The sequence below is a fragment of the Rhea pennata genome, chromosome 1, assembly GCF_028389875.1.
Source record: "Rhea pennata isolate bPtePen1 chromosome 1, bPtePen1.pri, whole genome shotgun sequence".
NCBI lineage: Eukaryota > Metazoa > Chordata > Aves > Rheiformes > Rheidae > Rhea > Rhea pennata.
In genome coordinates this window covers 186,126,259-186,150,453 of record NC_084663.1, presented here as the reverse complement: position 1 = coordinate 186,150,453, position 24,195 = coordinate 186,126,259, and the positions used below count along the sequence as shown (strand labels likewise).

General features: G+C 38.0%; 2 protein-coding genes across 10 annotated transcripts in view; one reads left to right on the top strand and one right to left on the bottom strand.

The window, feature by feature from the left end:
* LOC134135541 (RCC1 and BTB domain-containing protein 2) overlaps positions 1 to 24,195 on the top strand; it is a 39,787-nt gene that overhangs the window by 2,373 nt on the left and 13,219 nt on the right. The window contains exons 2-13 of one of the 8 annotated variants that reach the window (XR_009957303.1): positions 3,220 to 3,378; positions 3,932 to 3,982; positions 4,550 to 4,632; positions 7,150 to 7,213; positions 8,086 to 8,244; positions 8,743 to 8,893; positions 11,001 to 11,167; positions 11,917 to 12,075; positions 13,956 to 14,063; positions 16,010 to 16,152; positions 17,791 to 17,981; positions 23,353 to 23,532. Coding sequence is in view for 7 of the 8 variants with exons in the window: in XM_062567012.1 (XP_062422996.1) it covers positions 4,613 to 4,632; positions 7,150 to 7,213; positions 8,086 to 8,244; positions 8,743 to 8,893; positions 11,001 to 11,167; positions 11,917 to 12,075; positions 13,956 to 14,063; positions 16,010 to 16,152; positions 17,791 to 17,981; positions 23,353 to 23,447 (1,257 nt within the window). In the remaining variant the exon portion in view is untranslated. Of the gene's footprint in view, positions 1 to 1,203; positions 1,644 to 3,219; positions 3,379 to 3,931; positions 3,983 to 4,549; positions 4,633 to 7,149; positions 7,214 to 8,085; positions 8,245 to 8,742; positions 8,894 to 11,000; positions 11,168 to 11,916; positions 12,076 to 13,955; positions 14,064 to 16,009; positions 16,153 to 17,790; positions 17,982 to 23,352; positions 23,533 to 24,195 lie in introns of those variants that run through there. The other 7 variants (XM_062567012.1, XM_062567006.1, XM_062567008.1 and 4 more) reach the window with 7 other exon arrangements.
* Positions 6,871 to 24,195, bottom strand: part of RB1 (RB transcriptional corepressor 1) — a 113,606-nt gene continuing 96,281 nt past the window's right edge. The window contains exon 27 of one of the 2 annotated variants that reach the window (XM_062567004.1): positions 6,871 to 7,302. In XM_062567004.1, coding sequence (XP_062422988.1) covers positions 7,257 to 7,302 — 46 coding nt within the window. In that variant the 3' untranslated portion in view covers positions 6,871 to 7,256. Of the gene's footprint in view, positions 7,303 to 23,289; positions 23,833 to 24,195 lie in introns of those variants that run through there. The other variant, XM_062567005.1, reaches the window with a different exon arrangement.

Below are 24,195 nucleotides of genomic sequence, written 5' to 3'. Positions count from 1 at the left end.
CTGGCTATGTCTACATATGAACACACATAGCTACATGTTTTGTATATGGAGATATATATATATACATCCAGGAAATTCTGACTTTGTATCAGGGAAAGATTTGGGTATGCATCATTCCTCTGCCCCCTAACTTTCATGCTGGGGAAACCCAGGAATATGCACATTCAAGACCCATGTCATGGTGTCTTGTGCCAGTGTAGTTGTGGCTACTGGTTCATGCTGGAATTGCATCAAACACTGTCTGAAAAAACTTCACTCAGTGGCACAACATTCATACAGGTAAAACTTCTTACCTGTGGGAATAAGCCTGTATCATGGACTAAGGCCTCATTATACAGAACAACTCTACTAACTCCAAGTAACCAGGGAATGCAGAAAAGAAAATCAGATGTGCTTTTGTAATGCTTGTAGGCTTTTTTACGTCTTTTATTGAAGTTCTAGAAGATGCACCTTATGAATTGTAGCTTTTAGCCCATGTTAGGCCAGAAAGACCTTCCTTAGACATCTAAGGATGGGATTATGGGTTAGAAGTGCAGCAGCTGTGAATATTTCTTAACAGCAAGTGCTGACAGTTAAAGCATCCATCAGTTAAGATATATAAGGCACAAAATGTGGTTGAATCATTAGCTGCAGACTAATAATTTATGCTAGCTTATATCTACTTAGAGGCGGCATAACAAAACTAGTATGTTTGCTTGCTTTTTTTTTTTATTAATGCAATTTAATATTTATGATTAAATCTTAAGGGCTCTTCCCTGGCATGATGTTTTTATGGCATTGAACTGATGTCTGTTCTGAGGTTCCTGCATGCAGGTGTGGTGCAGCTTAACATCTGAAGCTTACATATGGTTTATCATGAACAATCCGATGACCTGTTAGTGTTGCTTAAATTTTGAGGCTTAAACATTTTTGTATTAAGATTCTGTAAATTCATAACAAACATAATATTAATCAACTTACATACTTACTATATTGTTTTGTATTAATTTGCTCTGTTATATGGTTAATCTTTTTAATAAAGTTCTGTTAAAGTCTGATGTTTGGAATACTTTTGCTTCCCGAAAGTGGATTTCTTGAACTTTCCCATTTTGTAGCTCATGTCTGAAGGTCAAGATGAAGAATGAAGAATCAATACAAATTTCAGTTATACCAAATTAATTATAATATAAGGTATATTGAAATTTATGCCATGCTTAAGATAGAAAAGAGCTGTTAAAAAATTTAGTAAATACCACAGTTGTTAATACTTTATTATGTTTATGTGTATATATGGATTACAGGAACAAAACAAAGTGTGTTTGGGATTTGGCTAATAGGTCAGCAATGAGAAAGCTTTTCAAGTTGATTTTTCTGAAAATCTGGAATCAACCACATTTTTTAAAAGTGCTTTCCTTCAACACATGAGGTATTAGATTTAGGTAGAGGATTGACACTGTTCCTAGTGTATTTTAAAATATGTTTGTTTATATTAATACACTGAAAGGTCTGGAGAAAATGCTCACGCTATTTTTTTCTTTCACTACAGAAGTAAACCACTAATTATGTGAAAATGACCCCAGCATCCTACTGTACTGCTTTTCAGCATTGCAAGTAGTTCTTGCATTCAGTTTCTGTCATCTGAAACAGTTGATTGCTTTCAAAAGGTATTTCTGCATCTGTAGAAAGAAACATAAATATTTTTAAAGTGAAAGTCTTTTTGATTGACACTTTGTTTTATGAAGTTTAATTCTTTTTCTGCTGCTGAGTTTGAGATTTCAGTAAGTCTATTTAGAGATGAAAAATTTTAGTATAAACTAAACTACTAGTACTTTCTAGTGTTTGTACTTCTACCTTTCATTAGTCTCTAATGCAGTTTGTCTTTCTTATTAGTTGCTTCTCACTTCATTCATTCTTTATTTCTTTCAGTCAAGTAGCTGGATACCCAGAGCTTTCAAATTATTTTTTTCAGAGTGACTGGAGGATTTGTAGAATGGGAGAGGAAAAATTGGATTTTTTTTCTTCTGCTTTAAACATTTTCCATCTAGTAGATGATGCGTTTTTACAGTCAGTTCCACTCTTGTTGCTCACTGGGAAACAATACCCCATTTTACTCCAGTGAGGACGATAGACAGCAGTTCTGAAGAAAAAAAGGGCACTGGAATAGGAATGGAAGAAACAAAGTAACTGAATGTAAGCTGTGTGTCTTATCCCCTCTGTTTTTTATAGCACTCGTTATAAAAATGAAATTGTCAAATTGTCCAGCTAGCCTGAAGCCTCAAGGTTGTTCTAGTGGTGAGGGGAAGGTGTTCCAAGAGTCTTTGTAGGTTTTTAAAACAATTTTGTCACTTAGAGCAGAAATTTAACACCAGATGCTGACACTTCTTTTTAAATCACAGAAGAGCTGAAAGAACAAAATCTAATCTTCCATAATGCTGAATTGCTTTAAAAACATATCTTCTGTTTTCTTTCCTGTCTTCTCACTTATTTCAGAACATTTTTTTTCCTGATATGTTTATCACACAGTATTGGAGCTGTATCGAAAGATAATACTGAGCATGTGTTATAAAACAGTATTCTCAACACCTTCCTTGTTTTTGGTGTGCCGGTGTTTTGTTCTGTGTGCTGTTTCCAACTTCTTCTCTACTTTAGTTCCTCTTGGCAATTAGTGTCTTTTTGGGGGATGATGTTACTACTCCAAGATCTTTGCAAGTAGCTTTCAGTCATCTAGCTCTAGTACAACATCCTGTGTATAGGATGAGCTTCTGATCTATCCTGCTCAGATAAAGGAGGTCCATCCCTAGAACCAACAGTTGCAACTGAGCACCACTTTTAAAAAGAGATCATAAAAAAGATGTTTATGGCTGAAGTTTTGTCTCTGGAAGGTGAGCCAATAAGACTGTCTTATCTCAGGTTGTTTCAATTTGAACTTTCTGTAGCAAGTATCAGCAATTTTTCAGAGTCCTGGATCTAACCTGTAAAGTACCTGTACATTTAGTCTTGAAATAAGTAGGCAGCCAGTGGAGCTTGCCTCTGGAGCCAAAAAGTCAGTCTGGTTTCAAAGAACAAGTAAGAAAAGAGAAAAGACCCATGGTCTCCTTACTTCCTCCATGATTAGTGTTTGTATACCTCAGTCAGAGGAGGATGTTTTTCTTACTAGTTTCTCAGGGCTTCTTTCTTGTACAGCTCAATATGATTTAGTTTGAATAGCTGCTCTTCAAACAAGCATTTGCTATTTTTCAGGGTCTGCAACTTCCTGGTAATGAAAAATGCTGCATCAGTGGAGGAGTAGATGAAGAGCTGAGTTCTATCAGTTTATTGTCAGCATTGGATGGCGTAATGACATTTCACTGTTTGTTCAAGCTTTGTAAAGATACATACTGAAGAAAGAAGATAATTTTTGTAAGAGAATCCTCAGTATGAGTCTTCCTAGAGAGGAATTGTGACCTTTATGATTCCCAGTAATCTGTTCAATAGGAATAACTGTAGCTAGTATTAATGTTTTGTCCTCTCCTGCAAGATCGCTTCAACAAGTTAGCATCATGTCATGATGACTGCTATAGGAAACTGATGAGAAATTAAGAAGATTAGAGAAGGTTAGGACCCTTCCATAAAGGTGTGATTAAGTCCTTTTTCTCTGTGACTTTTTCTTCCTGATTTTTTCTTAGCCTGTAATTAGAGGCCTAGGAGGAAGAAGCTCCGCACAGACTTTTGGCTCAGTGGCTGGGATTCATGAGCGCGCAAGATAAGTGTGAGGAAATACTAAGTGGAGTTCCAAAAAAAAATTTACTTGCTTGCCAAGTTACTAGAGGGAGAGAATCTACCAGAATGTTAGATTCAAATGAGTCAGTGAACCTGTTTAAATATTTATGATTAAATGGTCTTATTAGACCTCAGTCCTAATCAGACCTCAGTCATATTTGTATTCCTTAATTCAATCTTATCTATTCCACAGAAGTACACACTGCTTACCCAAAGACAAGGCACTATCCGGAGCAAATCCAAGGTCAGAACTTAGAAATTCCAAAACGTAAACTCAGAGTGCCAGAGTATCCTGTCCAGATTGTTAAAATGTACATGAATTCCAGATACAAGTTTTGTAAAATTTTAAATTTAATATAAATATTTTTGTACTAAAACCCCGTGTACTTCTTCAAAAAGTGGTTATTTACAATGGAGTTAGCTTTTGTGGATCTGTGCTTTAGAATTTTTGGAAAAAAGCTAGTGAAAACTTATGAAGTTTTAATACATGAGAAATCTCTTGTCTTTTTACTTTTTAAAGCAAGTGTCAGGATTTTTTTTTTTTAATTAATGGATACCTATTTTAAAGTAACATTCCTCAGCAATTATGTGCATATTTTAAGATTTGGTAGATGAACAGCCCCAATAATTTGTAATAGCTAGGATTATGTTTTTCTTCTGTACTTGACATTCTCAATAATTCAGTTATTTCTGTTCAAATCCTGATGAAAATGCTGTGTTTGCTTCAGGCAAAGATGAATTTAGTAAAACTATGCAAGTAAAAATAATTCTTAGGTTTAATGATTTATTTTTTTTCTTTCTTTGTTTTCAGGATCCAAGAATGAACATGTATTCTTAAATCAATTATAGGTTTTTAGAAACAACACCTTCGCAGATGCAGACATGTGACAATCAGTATGTATTTTTTCTTAGAATAAGTGCATTTGAATAAATTAATAAACTTGTGCATTTTGAAGCATTCCATGTACTCCTGTAAGGCTCCTCAAAAATAAGGTATCTGTGTTTGCAGAACAGCTTGAAGAATGGAGTTAACTTTTTTCTTAATTATATTTCAGATAAAACCTATCTTTTTGAGTTGTGAAGGCATATAAGTGTGCTTTTTCTTGAAAAAAAAAGTTCAAAATTATCAGCATGTTTCTTAATTGGGGTCTTTGAAAAAGTAGAGGAATGGAGAATTTTTCCTTAGGTGACTGAAATGAGCCATCCTGAAGTATTGGGCTTATATTAACAAGTGTAACTGCCATTAAAGACAAACTGTGTGCTTCAGTCTAAAAAGATATAATTGAATTGAAATATTAGGACTTGAGGAATAACAGATGTCGATTGTGTTTCAAAAGTATTGAAGAAAAAAATGTAGACCTCTGTCTTCACTTAAATCAGAAAATTCATAACTAATAACTGTTCTCCTGGAGAACCTATCAGCAGTATGGTGTTAGCGTATAGGCCAAAGAAGGCCAAGAAATGGATTATATCAGATCAGCATTGCTAGGGTGTGCAGGAAACTGATGCTGCAAAATACTGTGGTTATACCTTAGAACAGGAATATTCACATACTTGAACCTAAGCATTTCATAATTGCAATCAAGTAATACGGTCCTGCTCAGATTCTGATTATACCAGAGACCTTTATTAGAGTAGTTGTTTCAAATAGTAACAGATACAGACAAAATCAACCACTTGCATTCTTGTTGTTTAAACAAATAACTATAATTGAAGAAAATAGTAACAAACTGCAGTACAGCAAGCAGCTTAACAAGTTACTCTGTATGTGTTGAGTTGCAAACCTTGGTTAACTGGCCATATGTGGTCATTCCAGGCACTATTCAGTTGTACAGATGTAACTATATAGTGCTGTATGGTTCCTAGTTGATGCTCCAGCATGGCATGGATTCCCTATGGGTCCAGTATCCTATCTGCCAGCACCATTGGTGTCTTGGAACCCTTGGCCATCTCAACTAGCGCTAGGTGCTTACATGTGGGCAACTGCAAGAATCCTTCAGGCTGTCCTCGTTGAAAGGGAACATGACTTACGTTCAAGTTCATTCAGCTTGGCTGAGTGTTTGAGCCTTATGTGCAAAATCAGCCCAGTGGAGGGTAGTTAGACTTACAAATGAGTTGAATTTATCATTTAGGGTCTCAGACTGAATGTATAAAAGGCACTGTGTGTATGGAGATTTGTGTTTTATATTCAAACATAAAAATGTGCATATTCAGTATGGCTGAGCTGTAGCGATTGTTCAGTTTTTTATTCATTTAAACTAGGTAAGAAGTACTGTTGTTTAATCATTAGATTAAATCATATTTATTAAATTGCAGAAATTTCTATTAAATCATAGAAAAAATGTTTAAACCATACGAATTTCATGTGTTTTGGGTCCTTGGCCTAGGTTATAGTGCCTAGAATTTGATGTGAGAGGCATGATTAATAGTGAGTTAGCTAGATTTATAAAGCCATGTTGGATACTTCTTTTAAAGTGCTGAAATCCTCTGAAAAGTAACTAAGTAAAATGGTAGCTTCTTGTTTGTTAGATGTTATCTGCCTGTAGTCAGAATTTTATAGACATGTAATTTTCAGTTAAATGTAAAATAGATTTTCAGTATTGCCTGAATCAGTACATCTCCAAGAAAATGATGTGTACTACTTTCTTACTTGTTGAGTAAAATAAACTTTCATGGCTTTAAAGCTACTTATTCATCTGTTCTTTCTTACTGAAAATGAATTTGCATGGTTTTATGTTTGGAAATATTTTAAGTGTTTAGAGTTGTGCATATTCATCTGGGAAAAAGCATCTGATCTGAAAATTTGTTTCTACTAATGTTGCACATACTAGAAATCACTTGAGTCATTTGCAGGGCTGGCAGTCTTTTTCAGAAATGGAGTGACTATTTTAAGAATTTTCATTAAACCTGAAAAACCCCAATTTTTTTTTTCTGTCACTGGTTTTTAGAACAGAACTGGAATAAGAACATTTGAAGCCTTAAGCTGAAAATGGAAAACTCTATCCAGCGTGCTTTTCCTTTGCTCAAGTCTTAGAAAATTATGTCTATATTATTATATTATTATTTATATCTAAATTTATTTTTATTAGGATAAAAAGACTTCAAAGTATGATATTTAGTAAAACTTTTCCCTTTTCTATTACAGTCTGAGTAAATTTTACTGCTTTTTTACAAATGGTTTTGTCCAAGAGTTAATCTTTTGAGTAAGAATGCAAAACAGTAGAGTCTCTCTCTGTTTCTGATCACTGTATAGTTCAGTACAAAACCAAAAATATCTGAACTTCATGATTTTTTACTTCCTCAGCTCACACAAGTAAATAGTTCTGGTTTAATATGAAGTGTGTGTAGTTCCATAAAATACTGTTGCAGCAATATCATGTAATGGTTTTAACCACGGTTCTCTCTCTGCAGAGGGACGCAGGCACAAATCCATATGGAGGATGAATCTCATCCTTCTGAAGGAGTCAGTGTCAAGGTCAGAATGTGAATTTATATTGTGAATTCTGTACTGCTGCCCTTCAAGAGGAAGAAGTTTGGTTCCATTTAGTAGTAGTGTAATCAAGGCTGTAAGATAAGCAGAAAATCAAAACTGTCGGTAGAAAAGTAATACTTGCGAAAGAAATATTGTTTATGTAAGCCATAAAAAATAGAAGAACAATCTATGCATTTCAATTATGTTCAATTGCTTCTTTGACTTACAAGATAGGTTTAATTTAGTATTAAGTTTCAAAGCTACATATTCCGGTCTAAGGTTTCAAAAACATAAACATAAAGTAAGAATTTACTTACATCACACAATATGATGAAAAAATTTCCTCACGTTTTTCTTTTCATTTGGAATTTAGAGCCCACATTTTAAAGCAAGTCACATCCTATTCTGAGCCAGTAAGAGAGTCTGTGCAATTGAAGGACACCCTAACTTCCAGTGCTTTAAAACAAATGTGTATATTTTTCAAGGATAAGTGTATTCTTTGGCAGATTTTTTAAGGTTTCTGCTTTTAGCAATAACTTTGACACCAGAGGAAAAGGCACAAACTTTTATCAGTTTTGAATGTACAATTTACACTCTATATTAGTACATATAATCCTATAAACTAGGAGTTACACCATATGAATATAGTGAAAATATGACCTCAGCAATTAACTTCTTATGTGATACTTTACATATATTCCATTCTTTCTGGATCATGATATAGTTTATTTGTTTATTATAATAGCTTCCCTCCAAGTATTTTTCCAAAATGAAATACTGTTTTGGTGAGGAGATAGGAGAATTAATACTTTTTTACCTTGAAAAGTTACACACTTTGCTTTTTTAATGTGTTTATGTCTTTTTTATAATATCAGGTGTTGGAGGCAACATTATTGTCAGCTCTGAAGATGCTGGATATTGGGAAATGGCCAATTTTTTCTCTCTGTTCCCAAGAGGAGCTCAAATTAATTCGTCAAGCTTGTGTATTTGGCAGTGCTGGTAATGAAGTCTTGTATGCAACAGAAAATGATGAGGTAATTGTCCAAAAGTGTGTGTGAACATGGCATATTCGGTTATCTATGTGTCAACTTATAATGAAAGCCAGAACTATGATAGTATAGCTACAAAAGGTAGTGTACAGAATCAGGAAAACACTTTGATCAATTCATATTGAAAATACTTTGGTAGTAATTGTTTCCTACCATGATCAGAGGATAAAGAGAAGATGAATTTAGGCTTTTCTTGCAGGTGCATGGTGACAGGATGAGAGGCAACAGACACAAACTGAAGCATGGGAAATTCCAATTAGATATTAGGGAAAAAAAAATTTACCATGAGAGTGGTTAAATCCTGGAACAAGCTCTTGAGAGTAGTTGTGGGACCTCCGTCCTTGGAGGTATTCAAGACTCAATTGGAAATGCCCCTGAGCAACCTGATCTCATTAGATCTGTTTGTAGCAGGGTGTTGGACTAGATGATCTCAGGAGGTCTCTTCCAACCTAAATTATAATACTGTGATTCTTGTTATAACAGGTTTTTGTGCTTGGCACAAACTGCAGTGGGTGTTTGGGAACAGGTGATATCCAGAGCACTATGGAACCAAGGAGATTAGATACTTTATGTGGCAAAAAGATAGCCTGTTTGAGTTACGGAAGTGGCCCTCACGTTGTTCTTGCCACAGAAGGTAAAGTATCATTATTAAAGAATGTTACTTTTTCAGATAGGTCTACTTTAATTATTCCAGCAAATTCTGGAAGATTTGTGCAGGAAACATAAAAAATAGGATTGGTACAGACATTCTAGGCTCTCAGGTTCAACATGTTTTCAAGGGCCAGTATTTCAGTTAGCTCTTTCCATAGCCAGTTCTTTTCATGAGCCTTTCAACCTCAGCTTTGTTCTTATTACTATTTCTGGAATGTTTTTCTCAGTTAATTTTGGGACTTCTGATTGTATTCAGAATGTCTTAGTGGCTACCCTATATGCCCCTATGTTTTTGTGTCAACACTGTCCTTTAACTAAAATGTATCTCTTTCCTGTATTTACTTCTGGGTGCGTTTTAGAGAGCAGTTATATTGTGTCTTTACCATCAAACTAAACAAGTCAAGCTCTCTTATTTTCCTTGTCTCACTGGTATTCTATCATCCATGTCATGCTCTCAGCCTTTCTGTGTACAAGTAACTAATACTGTGTTCCCAGCGCGGTTCCATCAGGATCTGACTGATGGTATTAGACTTTTTTTCTCTCTCAACTAGAGAATATCTAGTTGACTAAGCTAGGTTAGATGATTAAAGGTAGGTGAGATGAGTTTTGTTAGAAATGTGCAATTGCTTTTAGACTCAACTACATTCTACCATTTTCTCCAGTCTTCAAGGTCACCCATCATGGATGCTTTTTAAATCTATATCCATATTTTCTTCCTAGCTTTGTTGCTGGCAGACTTCACTGGCATGCCCATATCTCTTAGCAGGTCATGAACTGAAGTATTACACTATAAAACAGTTCCAAAACTGATCCTTGATGATTTCTGCTAGTAACTTTGTTCACATGAACAACTTCCATTCAGCAAAGCATCTTTTAACCTATCTTTCAGACAGCCTTTGCCTATTTCACAATTTTTGAATTAATCCCTATCATTCACAATTTTTGAATTAATCCCTATCATTTGCCGTTTATGGAATGTGGTACTCTATGGCCCTATTTCACATGTTTGCTGAAGTTTGTGTTGTAATTGTGAAACAAGAAGGAGGTTGCTTTTGGCAGGATAAAGTCTGTAGATGAAAGCTATTGTTAAGAAAACAGTGAGTTAGTGTAGCACATACTGCCTTCGCAGTTCTGAGAGTGGAAATGAGGGTGGAAACCCTTCTTCGTAGTGAAAATATCAGATAAGGAGTCTGGTGGTCTCTTCAGAAATCTGAAGGAATTGTATGTCAAATGTTTGCCTAGTTCTCCCAGAATAACTGCAGAATTTAGGTTTAGATGGTGGTGGACAAGATGAATGTATAGCTGCTATTCACCAAATCCTGCACAACTTTGCCTAGAGGATACTTGATTTAAAACCGATAAAAGAAAGTTGTTTTTTACAGAATAAATGTGAAAGTGTTAAACAGCATGGTTAACAGGCCTATATCTATCTGTACATTAAAGAGAATTGGAAGGATTTTACCTGATAATATCTGTAATCCAATGACTGTAGATGCTTGGGAATTACAAGGGGAATGAACTGCAAAATGTGACCAGGCTCACAGGCTTCCTCTAAAAAGCATCTCTCTTCTATTGCCACAGTCAGAGACAGAATTCTGCATTAAATGAACTGTTGGTCTAGCCTAGTCAGACATTTCTTACATTCTCAGTAACAAGTTTCTTGAGGTACAGGGTGTGTAGTATATTTAAATGGTAAGTATCAGCATCGTGTAATTGCTTTTCATATGAGCATCTTCATATATATTGCAAATGAATGAAAAGTTTATTTGAGCATTTTAAAAGTAGGAGACACAAGGCATATAAATTTTGTTTGATTGAAGTCAGAAGTTGGTTATTAACAAAGATAGAAATTGAAGTGGAGACTCCTGACAGTCATTTCATCTTTTATTCTTCTGTACTGACTATCTCCTTCTTCTGATTTGTTTTACTAAGAATATGGTATTGGTATGTGTGATTAAGAACCAAAGAGGTCATATGAATACTTAACTATGTATGTTGTTACTAAATCTGACTTTTCAATTTGTGATTTTATGCTTTGTAGTCATTGAAAAGGTAGAGATTTTAAAACAGCTTTTTACATTTTTTTATAGAAGGAGAAGTCTATACATGGGGTCATAATGCTTATAGTCAGTTGGGCAATGGTACAACAAATCATGGTTTGGTTCCCTGTCAAGTCTCTACTAACTTGGTGAACAAGAAAGTCATTGAAGTTGCCTGTGGCTCTCATCATTCTATGGTGTTAACATCTGATGGAGAGGTGAGAAGAGCTAGAATAAATCTCTTTTCTCTTAATTAAATTCAAATATCTGAAAATAGGAAAACATACAGCACCTAGTACATTACATCCTGCTTCTTATATCCTCACAATACTGATGCAACACAAATGTTTACTAAAAATGGAAAAATCTCTCTGGGTCTATCCGCTCTGAAGTGCAGGACATTGATTTTTATGTTGCATCTGCTTGTAATAAGGGAGTATCATTTCTTTGCAGAGGCCAGCCAATCACTTCTTGGTTATTACCCTAGTGTAGTCTCTTAACAGCATTAAATCTGCCATTAACTAAAACCATGTTCATGTAAGGTGGTCAACCCACCTGAAGTGAAAAGTTTTTCTATAATTTACTGTGAGGTACCATTTGTGTCCTGTTAGCCATTCTACTTTGTATAAAAAATGGATAAAACTTTTTATACTTTGTATAAAAATGTATAAAAATATGGATGCTTCCAGTGCCTCTGCCAACAAATGTTTTAAAGCACGTGCACAGAATGAAAAAGTGGTAATACAACTGTCATGTTGACTTTGCCTTTGACTGGAGAAGCATAAGGGAGTGGAATATATAAGTAAGTGTCATATTTCTGATAGAAACAATTAAATCATAAACCTATATGTTTTCCCAGATCTTTGAAAGAACCACACAAACTTGAAATGCAATTTTTTATGTCTAGAACTTAGAATACTTAGAATTGTATTATATAGCCTTTTTTATGATGATTCCTTTACAACAGGTATATACGTGGGGTTATAATAACTCGGGCCAGGTTGGATCTGGTTCAACAGTTAATCAACCAATTCCTCGAAGAGTTACCAACTGCCTACAAAATAAAATAGTAGTTAATATAGCCTGTGGACAGATGTGCTCTATGGCTGTAGTAGAAAATGGAGAGGTAAGAAATATTAGGTGAAGTTTTCTGACTGAATTTTATTTTCTTTTATGTAATATTGTGGGGTGCACATTATTTCAGTACCTGCCAGTAATGTGCTATTATAGTAAAAAGCACTGAAAAAAGAAATACTATCTCCGAATTCCCTCAAATCTACCTGCTTGAACTTTTTGCAGAAATCTTTGTCATAGATTGTCCTACATATTCCTACATATATAAGCACATCTTCCTCTCCGTGTTTGTTACAGTTTCTTTAGAAAGAAATCAGAGTGAAATGGAAAAATTTTCACCAGTATTTGCTTTTGGGGAATGGTTTATGAGGTTACACATAAAATTTATCAGATACAACTTTGAATCAACTGCAGAAGTCAGCTTTTAAGCTGAAGATATTCAGGTGTTATATTCCAAATTTACTAGTAAATGTAGTTCTCTTTTGAGGAAAAAAAGCACTGTGTGAAGGTCAAGAGTTTTTATGAATATTGGGATTAAATTGTATAGAAACTATGTTATGTGTTTTATTTATTTATTTTACTTAACTGTCCATCCTACTTCATGTACCAGATATTTGGAAGTCAAATTTCCTGCTTTGGCTTCTGCAACATTTCTATCCATGGATTCATTTGTGCTTCCAGTAAACTAAATAGGTGCAGTGGATAAGCAGTGATGAAGCACCAGGACCTGGCTTGTGAAGTTGTGTCTGTAGTCCTAGCAATGAAGAGTGATATTTGTTTTAATCAATTAAGTTAAATATGATATGACCGTAAAACCCATGATAGGATCTCTTAGTCTGTCCCAGTTTCATATCATGATTTCAAATAAACATCTAGTTTTGTTATTCATTGGACAGTTCACGTTAGTCTTATTTTCTCAAATGTAAAAATAACTTTATGTCTCTGATTTAATAATTTTAGAGCTGGTATTATATTGCTAGCAAAATGAAAGTGCTGATTAATATGTTATTCCCTTGCTGTTTTTATTATTCATAGAAAAATAAATTATTCTGTATGTGCTAGAATCTTAAGTATCTATTATGTGAGAATGTTCAGTTTCAGTAAATATCTTGATTTTCAGTGCTCAGTACATATTTTAGATTGAGAAAAGAAAACAGAGAAAATAAAAATACAGTTTATATATTAGTTCCATTGCAGAAACACTTGAATCACTCTCATACTGTTTCTGTTCCCACTTTCCTGGTCCTGGGAATATTATGAGGATATGAAGTGATGTAATGGTCCTATTGCTTTAGTTTATCTGAATTGAAGATTTTAGGCAGACTAGATCCTCTTCAGATCCACTGCTCCAAGCATTAGACCTAGACTGTTTGCAGAAAACAAGATATGTCACTCAAATTATCAGAGTTCAGTATTTCCCTTTTTTCTTGTATATAATATAAATCTATTAACAGTTTGCTCAAACTGCTTGACATAGTTTCCAGTATATAGTTATTTTTCTGTGTTCACTTTTGTGTTAGAGGATTTTTGCCTGATGAATTAGCTCTTTGAAAGAGGGAAGTATTCATGCTGAATTTGCTCTTTGTCTTGAGGTCTGTGAACCATTTATTGTCCACTCTTCATATTAAAGAATTGTAGTTTTACATAATCTAACCCTTACAGAGCAAGCTGAACATAAAGGGATAGAATTTTAATGGATGTTGCGGTTTGTAGCAGAAACTACATCAAAAATTTGTCATTTAAGGTGCAGAAAAAAACAAAAATATATATGTATGCACATATATGCATTTATATCTACATCTAAAGTGCAGATCCTAATGAAAGGGAGCAAGGAGGTATTGAAGAGTTATTATTACAAATATGAAGTAATTACATTTATTTCTAAAGAAATTGATAATAGTAAATAGTGAAATCCTTGTCTTTGTTTTTAAGGTTTATGTCTGGGGTTACAATGGTAATGGTCAGCTGGGACTGGGCAGCAGTGGCAATCAGCCAACACCATGCAGAATAGCAGCTTTGCAAGGCATTCGTGTACAGCGGGTATGTGTGATGTCTATATGTCAAACCCTTTTTGAACAACTAAAAATGTAGAGTATTGCTAAGGCATATTTTATATATTTAAAGGAGGTGGTCCTTTATCTATTTTTTTAAAGCACCATTTGTTGGAATGAAAATGTATATCTTAAAATGAACCTCTATTAGCAGGGGAGAAGTTATGACCTGTGGAATTCAGTGGGAGTTTTGCCGCTGGCTTCAGGATTTTACCTAAAGAAGACTAAGGCATTAGAAAGGCTTAGTCTTTTTTTTTTCTTTCCTCTGAAAATTATTTCTATTAGTGTAATAAAAAGTAGGTCATCTTAGACTGTCCTATTCCTCATTAACCCCTATCTTTTATGGGAAAATGCTGCATTTTGTCCTTTTGGTAGAGCTGAGTATCATTTCTAGAACTACATACACCAGCCACAGTGACTGACTGGTGTTTGGAGTCTGAGTGAATTGTCTCCAATTGATTTTGGTCAACAGCTGGTGTGAATCCATGGTTGGTCTTGATCTTGGATGGTATTTGTTCTCTACCAAATAGTTGGTGTGCCTTCAGTGTAACTAGCAAACTAGTAACTTCTTCTGACTAAGAAGTGACTGTAAAATTGATACTGTAAGTTTTATCTCATTTATCCAAAATAGAGGATACAGTTAGGAAAATGACACATTCTGCTAGAAATCATTGTTTTTGTAATCTAATAAAGATTTACAGGAGTGTTTTGAACTTTGGATCCTAATGCATTTACTCAGGTAACACAGGATTTTTCTTAATCTTTGAATAAGTCATATAATTAGATGGATTTATATTCCTAGCATGTGGGCAGTGGCTTTGCTGGGAACAATTGCTGCTGGAGAATAACATAATAAAGTGAACATTATTTTCACCTGTATTTGTTCTCTTGTTTAGAGGGTATGAGTGCGCTAGTAGTATGAGTTAGGTCCTATTTCTATTCACTTCATTTGCTTCATATCCATTAACATCAAGCTCTGGTCAGCAAATCACTTATTTCATATAAAGCCCATCAAGTGCTTCATGGAAGTCAGTGGAGCTATACCTGTACTTATGATGGAACTGCTTTGCAGACTATATAAAACTACACGAGCTAGTTGAACAAGCTAAATTGGCTATTAATAGCCATCTGTCTGTGGTAGGTTACATTAACTCATGCTGAGCAAGACTACTTCAGCTAATTTAGCTACTTTGTGTACCTCCATATGGGGCACTCTGCAGCATATATAGATTGTAAAGTGGCAGTTTGGGCCACCTTACCCAGGGTGCCTGAAGAGCTGTAGCTCAGCAGGGCAGTGCATGATCCCATGAGAGGTGATGAGCTGCCATCAGGATGGAGACTTCTGTCTCTAGTCTTTCTTTCCTGGCGGGTTGTTCTTGTTGCTGATAATGTTGTGCCAGCGTTCGTGGTCCTCCGGCCCAGCAATGGAGAGGTTCCTTCCAGTGATGTAAATTGTCTCAGCAAGGGTCCAGTGAGCTCTGGCACAAGATATGGGACACTTTGATGTACCTGGCAGTAGGGGAAGGGAGGAGCAGTCAGGAAGACCTCAGCTGTTTTTACAGCAGTAAGCTGCGTATACTGGAGCAGTTGCCCGTAGAGCAGGGTTGACATAAGACTTAATCTTCCTTTTCCTCATTTTTCAGCATAATGCTCATATTTGCTGTACAGATTTCCTTCTTTCTCGATTTCTAGCTATTTTGCTGTTCTCTTAAAATTACCAGGCAGGTTTCCTCAGTGATACAATTTTTTCCTTGAAGTCACTCATCTTCTTTGCTTCCCTTTTTAGTAATCTTATCTGTATTTGTTATTTTTGTAATTTCTATCAGATGTTGCACTGATACAGAACCAATAACACTATCATGCAACATCATGTATATCTGTCTATATTAACTTGCTGTTACATAAAAATAAGATTTTTCTTTTTATTCATTATAGGTTGCCTGTGGCTATGCACATACATTAGTGCTAACAGATGAAGGTCAGATTTACGCCTGGGGAGCCAATTCGTATGGCCAGCTAGGTACTGGGAATAAAAGTAACCAGTCTTACCCTACAACAGTAATTGTGGATAAGGACAGGTAATACCTATATTCTAGCAGTCAGACATTAATCAGCATACTCTCAAAGGCACTGCAGAAAATTATGGCTCTGTCAATCTGGTTTTGGAAGAAACTTTTTGCAATGGTTCTTTTACAAAATTAAATATGCACAATTTAAAATTATCTGACATAAAATCAGTGAATCATCCAATAATCGCCCTTGTGAAAGAGAACTGAATGTTCTGAGCTTGAACATGCTATTTCCTGCTTCAGCTCACACTGTACGTTACAGGTCTTAGTTGCAATTTCTCTTTGGTTTCATTGGTTGAAGTCAACAATAAAAGTTGTATTGTCTCTGAATGCAAACTGTGTTTAAATATGCTAGTTTTGACAAGGAATATACACCAAAAAAGTGAGAAGAGTGACAATTTGTGTTAGTTCTGCTATTAATCTTGCTCATAAAGTGAGAAAGAGAGAAGACGAGATGATCCGTTTTGGAATTGTTGCTTGAAAATGAAGCTTAGCTTTTACAAGTTAAATATTTTCTTGTAGTCCTTGATAGGTAGTGGCACAGTTACTTCTCTTGCTAATGCAAAGCTATGTATTTATGTAGGCAGAAATTTAAATGTGTCTTAGTAGTAAGGTCTTGATTTTGACCTCCTATTGGGAATAATTAGAAAAGTGTGATGTCCTGTTACACTTGTGTCTGTATCCATTATTGTAAGGAAGAGACAATTCCTGTGGTGAGGAAGTATGACCTGTTTTTGAAGGTTGCTATTTCTTTGTATGTGTTTGTGCTTTTGCTTAAAATGTAACTAATTTTTTTTTCAGATACTTTGGCTACAGTGGAAACATTAGCACATTTTAATACAAATTTTCATGTTCTATATTGTCTTTCTCTTTTGTTGGCCGGAATAACATTTCTGATGTCAGGGAGAATATTACTTCACTAAAGCCTGCAAGATTCGTATATGCAGCTTTGAATAAGTTGTTTTCTTGCTGTTTTCCCCAGGCAACTGGGAAAACAAGAAAACAAGGAGTATTTCAGACTATAAAACAGTGGATTGTGTAATGTTGTACACAGTGGGAGTTTTGAAATCCTAAATCAACTTTAGGATTTGTGAGATGGCTGACTATAGCTAAAATGTATTTAGAGATAACATATAGTGCTCTGTTCTAATTTTTCATTTTGAAAATGTTCTCAAAAGGTCAAGTCCATTAAGCATAAGTAATAATAATGATATGAGTAATGACACTTCAGTATTTTAATATAAAGAAATATATTTAAATTGCTTATTTATACCCATTACCAATGAACAAATAGGAAAAAAAAATCTTTTCATTAATTTTCTATTGTACACTGAAATGCAAAAATTACTCACAGCCCTTTCTTCTTGATGTGCTGCAGCAGGTGTAATGCCATGCTGCAACAGTGTCTCCTTGCTCCACAGATGATTTTTCACCGAAATACTTTCTAAGTGCACACTATATGAAGAAACATTGACAATCTTTTTAATTTTGCCACTTACAGTAGGAAAATATTACTGCAATCTGAAGTGTGTGCATGCTTGCAAATGTATTTGATACCAGAGAAAGAGAGGAGGTAGTGAGATTCTTTACTGTATTTTGTTCTTATGACAGTAATTTGCTTTTTCTCTTTGTTTGCTATGAATTCAGAGTTATAGAGATTGCAGCCTGCCACTCAGCTCACACTTCGGCTGCCAAGACCCAGAGCGGCCAGGTGTACATGTGGGGCCAGTGCCGTGGCCAGTCTGTGATCCTTCCCCATCTCACTCACTTTGTCTGCACTGACGATGTGTTTGCTTGCTTTGCTACCCCTGCCGTTATGTGGCGTCTACTATCAATCGGTGAGCTTAAATATTTTTTATTGTAAAATATTTAGCTGTGCATGTGTTTGTTGCAAAAATCTATACTGTGAAGCATAATTTTAAATATGTGTAAATAGTTAATACAGAATTGTAAAATTTGCTAAGGCCTAATGCAGTGCTAAGTGACTGTCTGATTTATTGAAGTGATTTATTTCTGTGGGGAAGTGCCGCATTTCGTGTGGGAATAGCTAGTTCACACAATCCTTTCTCTGTAGCCACGGAGTGTTATTGTACAATGGCTGTGATGGGTGAAGAAGCTGAGTTTAAATTCGGAGACATGAGGGAAATGTGAGAAACTGTTTGATATCCTTTCTGGGATATCCTTAAGTAGACTAGTAGGAATGAGGGAGCCAAATACCTGTGGCTGTGAACACTTAGAAGTCAAAGTCTCATCACAAATGATCATAACCTGGGCTTCTGAGTTAGTTACTTGATCTCAAATACCTGATTAACATTAAGATCATAGAATCATAGAATCAGTAAGGTTGGAAGGGACCTCTGGAGATCATCTAGTCCAACCTCCCTGCTCAAGCAGGGTCACCTAGAGCATGGTAGACAGGGTTTGCATCCAGGCGGGCCTTGAAGATCTCCAGAGAAGGAGACTCCACAACCTCTCTGGGCAACGTGGTCCAGTGCTCCGTCACTCACAGGGAAGAAATTCCCCCTCACGGTCAGGTGGAATTTCCTGCGGTTCAGTTTGTGCCCATTGCCTCTTGTCCTGTCACACGGGACAACTGAAAAGAGTTTGTCCCCGTCCCCTCGACACCCTCCCTTCAGGTACTTGTACACATTGATAAGATCCCCCCTCAGTCTTCTCTTCCCCAGGCTGAAGAGACCAGCTCTCACAGACATTCCTCATGTGGCAGGTGCTCCAGCCCTCTGATCATCTTCGTAGCCCTACGCTGGACTCTCTCCAGTAGCTCCATGTCTCCTTGTCCTGGGAGCCCAGAACTCGACACAGTACTCGAGATGAGGCATCCCCAGGGCTGAGTAGAGGGGCAGGATCACCTCCCTTGACCTACTGCCAATACTCTTCCCAATGCACCCCAGGAGACCATTGGCCTTCCTGGCCACAAGGGCACATTGCTGGCTCATGGTCAACCTGTCATCCACCAGCACTCCCAGGTCCTTCTCTGCAGAGCTGCTGTCTAGAAGCTCACCCCCAGCTTGTACTGGTGCCTAGGGTTATTTTTCCCTAGGTGCAGGACTCTGCGCTTGCCCTTGTTGAACCTCAGGAGGTTCCTCTCCACCCAGCTCTCCAGCCTGTCCAGGTCTCTCTGAATGGCAGCACAGACCTCTGGTGTGTCAGCCACTCCTCCCAGCTTGGGATCATCAGCAAACGTGCTGAGGAGGCACTCTGTCCCCTCATCCAGGTCATTGATGAAGAAGTTGAACAGGATGGGACTCAGTACTGAGCCCTGGGGGATGCCACTAGCTGCAGGCCTCCAGCCAGACTCCACTCCACTCCATGACGACCCTCTGAGGTCTGCCTTTCAGCCACTTCTCAATCCACCTCACTGTCCACTCATCTAACCCACACTTCCTGAGCTTCTCTAGGAGGATGTTATGGGAGACAGTGTCAAAAGCCTTGCTGAAGTCAAGGTACACAACGTCCACTGCTCTGCCCTCATCTACCCAGCCAGTCATTCCATCCTAGAAGGCTTTTAGATTGGTTAAGCAGGATTTCCTCTTGGTGAATCCATGCTGGCTACTCCTGATCACCTTCTTGTCCTCCATATGTCTGGAGATGACATCCAGAATGAGCTGTTCCATCACCTTTCCAGGGATGGAGATGAGGCTGACTGGCCTGTAGTTGCCTGGGTCCTCCTTCTTGCCCTTCTTGAAGACTGGAGTGACACTGGCTTTCTTCCAGTCTTCAGGCACCTCTCCAGTTCTCCATGACTTTTCAAAGATGATGGAGAGAGAGCAGCCTGTCAACAACATCCGCCATCTCCCTCAGGACCGTGGGTGCATCCCATCCGGGCACATGGATTTGTGGATGTCTAGCCTGCCCAGAAGATCTCTAATCCTATCCTCCTCAACCAAAGGAAAGTCTTCCCTTCTCCAGACTTTCTCCCTCACGTCCAGGCTGCAGGATTCCTGGGGGCTGCCCTTAGCAGTGAAGACTGAAGCAAAGGAGGCATTCAGTAATTCTGCCTTCTCTGCATCCCTTGTCACCAGGGTTCCTGCCCCGTTCAGTAGCGGGCCCACATTTTCCCTAGTCCTCCTCTTGCTGTTGATGTATTTGAAGAAGTCCTTCCTGTTGTCCTTAACGTCCCTTGCCAGACTCAATTCCAAATGGGCCTTAGCCTTCCTCGTTGCATTTCTACATGCTTTGACTGCATTCCTGTAATTCTCCCCAGTATCCTGTCCCCTCTTCCACAGTCTGTGTATTTTCTTCTTCTGTCTGAATTTGGCCAAGAGCTCCTTGCTCACCCATGCGGGTCTCCTGCCCCCTTTGCTGCACTTCTTACTCACAGGAATGCACCGCTCTTGAGCTTGGAGGAAGTGATGTTTGAATAGTAGCCAGCTCTCCTGGACCCCCTCCTTCCCTCTAGGGCCTTAACCCATGAGATTCCACCAATCAGGTCTCTGAAGATCCCAAAGTCTGCTCTCCTGAAGTCCAGGGTTGCAGTCCTGCTTATTGCCTTACTTCTTTCCTGCCGGATCCTGAACTCCACCATCTCGTGGTCCCTGCAGCCAAGGCTGCCCCCAACCTTCACATCTCCAACCAGTCCCTCTCTGTTGGTAAGGACAAGATCCAGCAGGAGACCCTTCCTCGTAGGCTCCTCCACCACCTGTGTCCAGAAGTTATCATCAATGCATGCAGGAGCCTCTTGGACTGCTTGTGCCTTGCTGTGTAGTCCTTCCAGCAGATGTCAGAGTGGTTGAAGTCCCCCAGGAGAACCAGGACCTGTGATCGTGAAGCTGCTTCCAGCTGTCTATAGAAGGCCTCATGAACTTTCTCTTCCTGGTTAGGTGGCCTGTAGTAGACACCTACAACAGTGTCTCCCATGTTAGCCTGCCCTTTGATCTTCACCCATAAGCTCTTGACTGCCTCCTCCTCCTCCTCGCCTAGACAGAGCTCGATGCATTCCAGTTGCTGTTTCACATACAGAGCAACTCCACCACCTCGCCTTCCTGGCCTGTCTCTCCTAAAAAGCACACAGCCATCCATGGCAGCGTTCCAGTCATGTGAGCTATCCCACCATGTCTCCATGACTGCAACGAGATCATGGCCCTGTGACAGCACACAGATCTCCAGCTCCTCCTGTTTGTTCCCCATGCTGCGTGCACAGGTGCAGAGGCATTTCAAAGAGGTGGTCATGCCTGCAGGTTTCCCAGGAAGGGTGTACGGGGGTCCCCCATAGCCATGTCCCAAATGCACATCCCCCAGCTGCATGCACCCGTTGGAGGCCCACCAACCCAACTTGTGTTTTGTTGTCTACCCTGTCTGTATGACACCTCCCTCCCCCTTCTTATTATGTACACAAGCAGAGTTCTGGGGCTCTCCCACTTATGTTCTTTCTTATCCAGTTAAAATATTATTTCATGTTACTGGAATTAACTGAAGTGTTCTCGGAACATATTTTCTTTCTTATTGATTCCCACATTCCTGCTGATCTTCACTGCAAATCATTTATTAATTTTCCCTCACTTTTTCGCCTGCCTTTTCTTCTCAGTTTAGTGCAGGATACTGAGGAATTTTTCAAAGGAGAATAGGGAAAGGTAAGAAGCAAAAACCGCCCTTTTCCATATTTCGCTCATCAGTGAGGAAGACTACTTGAGACTTAATTTGTCTGTTATGATTTTTCAGTGCTTCTTTCTGCCAAATTGGCCTTTTTTGTCTTCTTCTAAGAAATATTTTTCAATTCTGGACCTACTCTTTTCAGTCTCTCATTTCCTCCAGTTCCTATCCACAGCAAAACAAGCAGGCTTTCTTCCCCGTCTTAAAACACTATTTTATTTGTTTCCCCTAAAGAAGAAAAACCCTTCCTACTGTTATTGCCAAAACACCCTTGCTTGGACTGCTCCTTTCCCCTAAAATTATTCCTTGATAGCTCTGTTCCGTTTTTGGTTTAAATAAATATATGAAAAGGCTTTATGAAAAAGCCTGGATAACTGCAGGGATGCAGCTGGGCATATTTGTGTGGAGGTGTTCATGCCGTAGTGCCACTTGAAACTTAAAAAGCACCTGAAAGTGTCCTACACTAAGGTCCATGCTGAGAACTACTGTGATTGTGTGGTATTCATGGAGCAGATGTTGCATGTAGCTGTCAGTGGAGTCCTCTGCATGGGAGACTGCAATGGTCAACAGAGTGGGTGCAGGACTAGGGACTGCTCTGGGTGCCACACAGTGAGGATGTGGCTCACCTCTCTGAAAGTGGTGCTGCAGTAACAGGATGAGCATGAGCAGTGCAGGTCTGTTGGCCAAGGAGACAATCCTTACCGCCTGCACAGATCGTGAGGTTAGTGTAAATGTGGCATATGCTCGCACTGTACTGTCACACTGAAACTTCTGTTTCTAAGTTTCTCTGCCTTCTTGCACAGTGGATGTCTTGCCTGGCGGAGTAGGAGAACAGCTCATCTTGCTGTCTATGAGTCTTCAGGTTTTATGTTTGCTTCTCTATCTACTGCTTCCTCTGCATTTATAGGGTTGGATTCAGCTGATACAACCTCAGGTGTTGACACTCTGAATGTGTTGATCTGAATTGATTAATTTGTGTTTCCTTTGTAGTCATTGGAGAGAAACAGGCAATTCTTTGTTGTTTTGTAAAATCTAAAAAAATCTACTGTAAAATCTAAAACACCGGATTTGTTACACTTCTGCTTTAGGTGATATGGATCAGTCATACCTTAAAAGCATTCATTTCTTCCCACTTCCGTACAGGAAGAGGGGGGCGATAGGTCAGATAGAAGCATCTTGAGTGGGATTATCTGTGATCGCAAATGTAATTAAAATCTTTAGGGTGAAGATTTGCAGTTATCCAGGTTATTAATGATTGTACTGCTAAGTGCAGGTATCCATGCTGTCTCTTTAACACAGCCTTGTCAAGACTAAGTTCTTAACTATTTTCCAACACATCTTTTTTCTCCTCCTTCCTTGTCACCATGAACAATGCATTTGTCCTTCTTGCCCTGCTTCACACTGGGGAAGTCATTTTTTACCATTGTGTCTCCTTTTCTTACTGTTTTCTGCAATTATTTGCTTCGTCCCTTTGGAAATAATGTTGCAACACTAACAACAATGTAGCAAAGCTCAAGGTGAAGCCTTACAAGAGGGAAGGTTATTTTATTTTTAAATGAAACCATTTCACATGCACTTTCGAACTCCTGTACTCATACGCAGCAAGTGGTCTGAGCTCGAGGCCTTGCGATGACGCAGAGGATAAAGGATGCTGGCTCTCAAGTCCCCATCATGTCTCCTGGATTCCTCTTAGTTAGGTGAATATGTGCTGGTTTGGGATGTGCCTTTTTTGTACCCTTTAGGAGCTGAGAGTGATTAGTCTCTCCGTCTTATCCCACCTTGGTGAGTCATCAGGATTTACTCAGTGTTGTTTGTCTCCTGATACAAGTGTGCTGAGAATCACGAGGCAGCTTCATGCCTAGGATCTTAATACCTGCTGATCTAACTGCCACGGACACCTGCCATTCTTCTTTTACTTTATGGTGCTTCCACACCCAGGCATTCCCATACATTCCTCATTCATGGCGGTTTTAACATTTCTATAACAATTCTCAGCACTGAATGTTGAAGAGTTTTCTTGGCTTTTTGTCTTGCTCATGTTAACCCCCTCTTCATTTCCTTCCACTGGCACCTGCTTCACTGCTAAAACAAATAAAAGCACCTGTTTTTCCTCTAACAATTTCATAACTTAACCTCACTTTATACAGCAAGCCTCTGATTGTAGAAATCATCTGGTAATGCCTTAATGACATATATCTGAAATGTCAGTTAACATTGGGGGTAGGTTTCACAACAGAACAGTGCAAAATCCTTTGACCTACTGCAGTCTTACAGTAGAGCAGTAAGTTTTCCATTGATTGTTAAAATTACTGTACTTAATTCAGTAGAGATCTGAATAAATGAACTGTGTTGTACAGAATAAGAACTAACAAAGTATTTTACTATAACACTGTTTCAGAAAGATTTTTTTATTAATATATTTTCATTGGAATTTGTTTTCCTCAT